The sequence below is a fragment of the Gobius niger genome (assembly GCF_951799975.1).
Source record: "Gobius niger genome assembly, chromosome: 4".
Lineage (NCBI taxonomy): Eukaryota > Metazoa > Chordata > Actinopteri > Gobiiformes > Gobiidae > Gobius > Gobius niger.
In genome coordinates, this window is record NC_136855.1 from 14,939,889 (window position 1) to 14,947,829 (window position 7,941).

General features: G+C 43.2%; 1 protein-coding gene across 4 annotated transcripts in view; it reads left to right on the forward strand.

The window, feature by feature from the left end:
• pcdh17 (protocadherin 17) overlaps positions 1 to 6,893 on the forward strand; it is an 83,884-nt gene extending 76,991 nt beyond the window's left edge. For all 4 annotated transcript variants that reach the window (XM_079555652.1, XM_079555653.1, XM_079555654.1 and 1 more), the window contains exon 5: positions 4,316 to 6,893. In XM_079555652.1, coding sequence (XP_079411778.1) covers positions 4,316 to 5,004 — 689 coding nt within the window. In that variant the 3' untranslated portion in view covers positions 5,005 to 6,893. The remainder of the gene's footprint in view (positions 1 to 4,315) is intronic.
• Positions 6,894 to 7,941: the final 1,048 nt, after the last annotated feature.

Here is a 7,941-nt window from a genome sequence, read left to right on the forward strand (position 1 = left end):
TTTGATAACAATTTTATTCAAATTCTATGATCGGCAAAAAGCAATGTCCATAAACAGGGCATTGCTGCTCTTGCGCTGTAACAGATCTAGCATTTTATAAAACCGAGTTAGAGACCTGGATGCATCAGCTGTTGCCTACCATTCACCAAAACATTCGGCGAAAATTGCGGAAGTAAGCAATAACAGCGATCGCTCGTATTGGATGTACAATATCCCTCTCTCCCTTTGTCTTTCCTGTCAGTGTAGTATTTACTCTCAAGGACGATTAATGAGTAAAAAAAAGCATGCTACGACACCTGCAGTGGCGCTTATGGCCTCTAGGGGCACGATTTACTTAGTACTGCTTTAGGTTGATTAACAGAAATGAATGCACTTTTTGACGATATTCCAATTTTCCAAGTTTCACCTTTATATATTTGACAGTCTCTCCAAATTGGTTGATCGTCACAGGGCTCAGATCACGGTTTTATCATCATATCGAGAGAAGAGGAGTAACGCACACTAAAAGCGGTAACCGAGGTGCAGATCTTGAGGGAAAATCATCACACACAAAAAAAAACAGCATCGCACACTCAAATCCACTTTTGACATCTGCTATGAGTGTGCGATGCTGTTTTTTTTATTTTTTTATCATCATATTGACCAGCTTCTAAGTGAATGGTTTCCTGCCGGTTGCTGGCTGGTAGCACAAGGTCAGCATCACTCAAGGCTCATAGTTGCCTGATTTCACACTGGGAATTTTTTGGCAGTTAGATTTTTTTTTCTCTTTCTTTAAAAAAAAAAATCTTAATATTTTTGAACAGCACAGTAGGGGGTGAAGAGCGTGGAGAAGAGACGCTGGGCCAGAACTCTAGGGCCAGAAAAGTGGTCTATGGACTAACCGGCCGCTCCATGTTTCTCCTCATATCGGTGGTTGTTTCTCAGTGTGCTCTTAGCTCTCTGACTTGGTCTCTGTCCCCCCAAGCACTGGTCAACATATGCGGCTCTGACAGATTTAGTGATTATGTGTTATGCAGACAATGTTGTTGTTGCACAGAAACTGTTTCTTTACCCATGTTTCTACTACTCCCCGTGCCCATGTTGATTGAGTCCTCGTGTACTCTTTGCCTCAGTCGCTCCACTCTTCCCTCCCACACGGGTCGATCTGTCGCTTCGCTGATGGATTTTGTGATCTCATAGGCAGTTTGCGATGCACAATGTTTGATCCTGGAATCATTGACCAGAACCTTGTTGACATGTTGTTTATATCTTCTCTTCCTCAACTCAACCCCGTGGACGCACTTTAAAATGCTCTTTTATATTTTCCCTTGGATGGATTCTCTCACCCGTGCGCCCATTTAAATGTAGTCCATCTCCAAAAGTGGACTCCATTCGTTCACCTTATATCATCTTCAGTTGGCCGCCTCGCCCTCAACGGGAAAAAAAATGCCACCGCTGCCTTCCGCCACCGCTGCTGCTCGGCTTCTTCAAACATTTGCGAAGTGTTAAGCTCCTCTCCGCAGCTTAGGAGGGCGGTCTCGCTGGAATGCAAGGGCTGCTGACCCGCAAGACAGTCCAAAGACGACAGGCTGACCGAGTGCACTCGAGCGCTTCCACTCTGCCTTGCTCATTCGCATCAGTGCAGGATTGTATTAGGCCCCGGAGTTTGTGGTCTTTAAAGGCAGCAGCACTCCAGAGAAAGGCATCCAGTAATGGAAATGATAGGCTCGTGTTACAAGCTCTCCACGTGGCGGCAGGCGCGGAGGCAGCGATAGTGTCTGTCTGCGCACATTCATTTGACAATTAGAGTTGGCATGCAGATGTGGGTTTAAGATGGGCGCTGTTGTCAAATTGTTTACATGAAGGTGAAATTATATGTAAAAGTATGGATCAAGTAAAGTGATTATGTTATCGTCGCGAACTTATGAAGAAGTTCATCATCATTTTCTTTGAGTATACACTGCTTTTAAGTAGGACATGTGTTCAGAAAAGAGGTTTGGTTACTAACACCGAGCTGTGATTATCCCGAAGCATTAGAAGGAGAAAAAAGATCTCCCTTTGGCTGAATATTTCAATAAATTCAAGAAACTTTTACACACCATGCATTCTCACTCGCAATGTGGCCAAGTCCTTTCCTTTGTAAAATGGGTGAACCCGGGCCGAAATTCAGCCCCCACCGTGGGTCGCGGGCCGCATATATTGTAAAGGACTGTGGGCTCATAAATAACGGCTTACACGTATTGTGCTTCATCAACCTGTGTCACATGTTTCTACATGAAGTGCTACATGAAGTCATTATTTACTCACACCACATTCGATGGCAGTAAGTTACTATTGTAGCCACAGCCGCCTGGGGCTGACTGACCATTTACCACATGGCTACAATATGCTGTTTATATCCTGACCTCTTATTATGTCAGTGCCCTCTGCTGGACATGTGTGGAACTCTTTCCTTTTTTCAATTTAAGCTGCCCCCTAGTGGCTGGAGTGAGCAAACTGGTTATTTGTTTAAAAATCCATAACTCCGCACATGAATGGGCTAGACTTACTTTTTTTTTCCATGCTCAGTAATTCACGCTCCTCAAAGGGCCACATTAAATCATCTTGCGGACCTCATGTGACCTTGACACATGTGCCATAAGGTTATAATTGGTCTGACTGTTATGCTCAGCATTTGTTCTCACAGTGAATATAAATAAGGATGTAAAAAGTTTTTCATGCATCACTTTTTAAAGGCGCTCAATTTTCCAGTCATTTACAGCATTGGCACAAATTATCTTGACAATTTCAACGTATTTTCCAAGACGTCTTTGCAAATAGATTTGGATTTGCTATTATACACCCAACTCCTCAGTGAGGTGACCTAACCCTCACCCGATCAACTAAGATTTCTGCCTCTGACGCGCCGGTGAAGGTGAAGGAGCTGAGGTGAAGAGTTGTATCGATTGTCCTGCGTTGTGCATTTAATTGCCCGTCTCACATGCACAGGATGTGATTAAAGCACGCACACGTATGTAAGCTTCTTTGATTTCTACAGACCTTGCCATTCATTCACTTGCGAACGCTGACGGATGCATATTTTGTTGAGTTAAAGGACGCCTGCTTTACTCGCCATTGCCCTGTGTGCTTCATATTTGAACATTACAGAAACTTCACTGGGAGCCATTTGTTTTGTTGCTTTGCAGAAATCCTGCAATGTGGCTCTGAAAATCAGGATGGTAGTCTGGCAGCACAAATGGAGAAGATGCATGATGTATCTTTAAACCAATATGCAAAGCAGTCTGCGCTGGGGCAGCCATTTGTTCAGAAGCTTCGGCAAAAGCAGCATTTTGTAAATTTACTGCAGGCAGAGATGAAGTGTTGATGTGTTATTGCTTTCCTAAAATTTGTTTAACCTGTGCCTTGTCGAGTAATCTCACTTTAGCAAATAGGATGATTGGTAGTGGTGTCCTGAGATAGCTGCATGAGCAAATAGGAGTGCATTTGGAATGAGGTTGTCGCACATGGTTTAAATTTTTGAATTTTATTTCATGTGAAGAGTTCAGGGGTGGGTTATACAGAAGTTCATCAGCATTGAAGATGAGTTGCACACTTGTGTGACATCCTGATATGATTCCGCACAGTTACTGGATTTCTCGAGGCCAATAAAAGTATTCTATTTGTGGGACAGCAGATGCTAACTTTTGCTTTATTTTTCCTTTCACACCCAAGAGGGGAAAAATGTGCTTCTCTTTTTCTAATGTTTTTATCAAGTCCTGGATCAGTTCATCGTTCCCATAATCAGCCAGTGTGCTTTCCACTGAATAGATGAAAGATATGAGCACACTCACACAAACCCACACGTGTGTGCGCCAGCAGCAGCAACAGCAAGACTACAAATAAACAGGCACATACGCACACAAGAAGCACAAGCCATTTGGCACAGCTCGCACGTCTGGGGAGGGCTTCAAAGCCCACTGACATGAATTTATGATAACGCCACTATGCCTTTGCCAAACCTCAACTGTTGTTGTTTTTCTCTCTCTCCCTCCCGTCCTTCTGTATGCGCTGCCATCCTCCTGATCAGAGCTTTGGAAAGTGCTAGCAGGTGTCCCCAGTCCCTCAGAAAGGTGTCTGTGTGCATGTGCATACATTTGTGTGTGTTCACAACAGGATATCCTCATTTTGCTGTGTTTCCACATGTATGATTAGCTCTGGCTCCTGTGGCCTCTCGGCGGATCAAAACTCTTTGTAAAGTTTATTTTGTAATGAGCCTGTGATAACACTTCCCCCTCACAGCGTGGTGTGGCTGTGTTGTATACTCTCTCCTAATGGTCTCTTCTCTTTGTTCCTGCAGATGAGGACTGTGTGAACTGCACAGATGAGTGCCGCGTTCTGGGGCACTCGGACCGCTGCTGGATGCCCAAGTTCCCGTCCGGAGGAAACCAGGCAGAGGGCGTGGACTACAGAAACAACATGTTTGTTCCAGCGGGGATGGAGACAGTTCCTGAAACCGAGAATTATGAGTCCGTCAATCTCAATGGCAAAAAGACTTTCTGCACTTTTGGTAAAGAGCGACGGGACCACACCATACTGGTGGCTAATGTGAAGCCCTATTTAAAGGCCAAACGTGCCCTGAGCCCCCTGCTCCAGGAGGGGCCCTCTGCCTCCAACAGCCCCACTAAAGGCTGCTCCACAATGTCATCTTGTGCCACAGTCAAGAGCCCTGCAGACGGAGCTGAGGGAAGACCCCCGCCTGCTACCTGCTCTGGCCACTATGGACCTCCTGACGGACAGTACCTTTCACCCACCAAACAGAGAGAGGGGGTGTACCCGCCACTGCCAGCCGACCCAGTCGCCAAGGTGCTGGCGGAGGCGCGCTCCAGGATCAGCCAAGAGGCAGCGGGGCAGATGGAGACTGTGCTGGAGCAGGGGGAGCCCGATATGAGCCGTGATGGGATGGACACTGACCTGGTGGTGCGGGACATCGACAAACTTTTACAGGACTGCAGAGGAAGTGAAGCCACAGGGACTCTCAGGAAGTGACCCCTGGACTTAAACTAAACACTGAGACAGAGGCAGGAATAGTCCTATTCCACAAACTCTGAAGCCAAAACTGTCACCAAAACAAATCACACACGCTCCCACTGGAGGAGCTCTTTTTACTGTATTTGTTGTTAAAACTGTGGACACCGAATGAACAATGGGAACATTTATAATGTCAACAACTTGACACCGCTTTCAGTGCTCCTATCCTACCACAATATAGGACTGAGCAACAAACGTGTGATTTCCTGCTGAATTTATAGACTCTTTTTGTTCTTTAACTAATGGCAGAGGCTTATGCCTCTGGCTCCTCTATTATCTAAGTGCCCACCAGCTCATAAGTGTGTTGTTCATGGTCCCTTGTGAAATCCTACAGAAGTGTGTGTAGGTGGAGTTCTGTTATGTTTAATGGCCATAGACAGTGAAAAGGACTTTTATGGTCAGACATGACAATCGATGTGAAAAAAGAGACAATTCAAATATTTGGACAGTGAAGACAAAGGTACACAGCCTTTTGTTTTCTGACTTGTGGATGTGTTGATGGCTCTTATGGGACAGAGGGTAATCAGACTGGTCTTGCTGATGGTTCTGGACCTAGAGGAGACTGGAGACTTGTAACAGTAACATATCTCACCTTCATTCGTAGCCACATGTGTAAGCTGTGTCTGTCCACGCCTCTATTTAAACACTCATGTAGTGACACTAATGTGACACACTAACACTGACATCTGTGTATGTCTGCGTCCGTCATCAGCTTAAACTCCTGTGTACAGTGAGCTCATGTGTGACGCTGCCTGCAGGCACTCGCATACTGTATAAAGGGACATATTTCCTCGACTGTGAAAAAATGCTATCTATACAATGTTATAGATGAGTTATATGTATCAATCCATGTATAGTGTCCAAATATTAACACAATATTTATACGTTTTATAAGAAAAAGATGTGAGGAATCTCAGCAAAAAAGTGTCCTCAAGAAAATTTTGAAAGCGGCATACTAACTTATTGATCTGCAAAGGGCACTGCCATTGTTTCAAGTACAAATATCCAAAAACATGCATAAACAAGAAAATGTCCCTTCACATTATCACTATACATAATATCATTATATGTGTAAATGTATCCAATTTAGATGTGTTTACATGAAATTGACATATTTTTATTGATTTTACTGCAATTTCTGTGCATTTGAGCCAAATTGTTATGTGTACAAAAGCTATATTGTGTATTTTATTAAATTAATATATAGTTGTGTTGCAATATACATGGGCTTAAATTGTATTTGGCAAAAGTTGCCTTAGTAGCTGTCGAACTCTGTGAGTTTGCTTTAGTTTGGGTTTTCATTGGTGTACTTCTATTCTGCATCATTGCAGGCTGGCTTCAGTGCTTTGGGATGTCGCCTCTTTTTACCTTGAGGTCCAGCTGGATTCAACATAATAACTGTTAAGAAATAAGTGAGCCAGCTGAAAAATTCAATTCAAATCAACTACAAAAAGCAACAACCGCAACGACAGTTTCGAAATTTGTACTAAGCAGATTTTTACAGGGCAGCTATTTCCTTTAAAAAAAAACACAAAAAAAACAAGTATGCGTAATTTGTGTTAATTTTGCTTTTTATTTTTTGTTTCCAAAAAAGAAACCTGCCATATGGGAAGTGGAGTGGTTTCCTTGGTGATCATCAAACTGCCTTACTGTCTCTGCGGAGAGCTTGTTGTTGTTTCTGTGGAGCTTGTGACTGCTTCTGAAGCCCTGGTCCTCCCGAATGTGCTTTTTTTCTAATACGGACCAAAAGCGGTTCTGTCTCCAGCAGTCTGTGTCCTTTCTGTATGTTCTCCTTCAAAAATATCATACGTTGCAGTAAAAAAAAAAAAAAAAACGGAAGAAAAAAATACCCTAATTATTTATTTCCTTTGGATTTGATGTTTAGCTGTTTAGGAACATGTTTTATTATAACAGCAAGTGTCTTCACAGTCAGGCTTTCTAAAGTAAATATGACAGTTTATTTTTGAAAATCTTGGCACATTTCGGCCACTAACTGCTTTTTTCTAAGACTCTGGTGGTAAATTAGGCAGAAAAGTAGGTGATTAGCTATATGTTTGAAAAATGTGACCACAATCACACAAACTATGTATCCATTAGAGGGAGCAGTGACCTAAGATTCTGTGGAACATTCACTTCTATTTGTTTTTATTTCTATACATTTCACACCGAGCGCTCACCTCGTCACCATCTCCCAAAAGTGGAAGCATTTGGGTTTTGCAACGTTGTGGGAGTCATGCATTCCTTTTGTCATTTATTTACCAAAGCAAGCTGGCAAGGATTTCACCGAGGAGAATCTTTAAGCTATTTCCGTGTAGCATTTGCTCTTTTTCGCCGCCACCTCTGTGAAAATATACAGATAAATCAAGCGCGCTCGGAAGTCGCATCACGCAAATGGAGCATATACTGCTAAAATGCGCGGCTCAAAGTCGGCACCGCGGCTGTGATCCCAACAAAACGCGCGCGCACCTCTACAGACAGGCACTTAAGCGTCTCACTGCCTCTCATACAAATGCATCGCTCCTTAAAGGTAATGGCTTAAGAAGAAAAAAATGCGTGCAGAACATTTCCCGGATAGATGTGACACTTCTCCCTGCACTCGTGTGCTCCTTACTGCTACTTTTTGTTTTGTTTTATCTCATTGTGCACTAAATTCAAGCTGCACAAAATGTCTTCTTGCAAACAGGCAGCATGCTACTCCTATATACCTTGTTTTGTCCTTTTTATCCTTTTGCATCTTGGAAAAAACTATAGTTCTAAAAGCATTTCACACATAGGGCATTCGTCAATTGTTATTACAAATTGTCAAAAGTCCAAATTTGCGATGCGTATTCCTTCCTTGGGCTTTTATTTGGAATGATAGAGCCTAGGGTTGTCCACTGAATTCATCTTGGCACT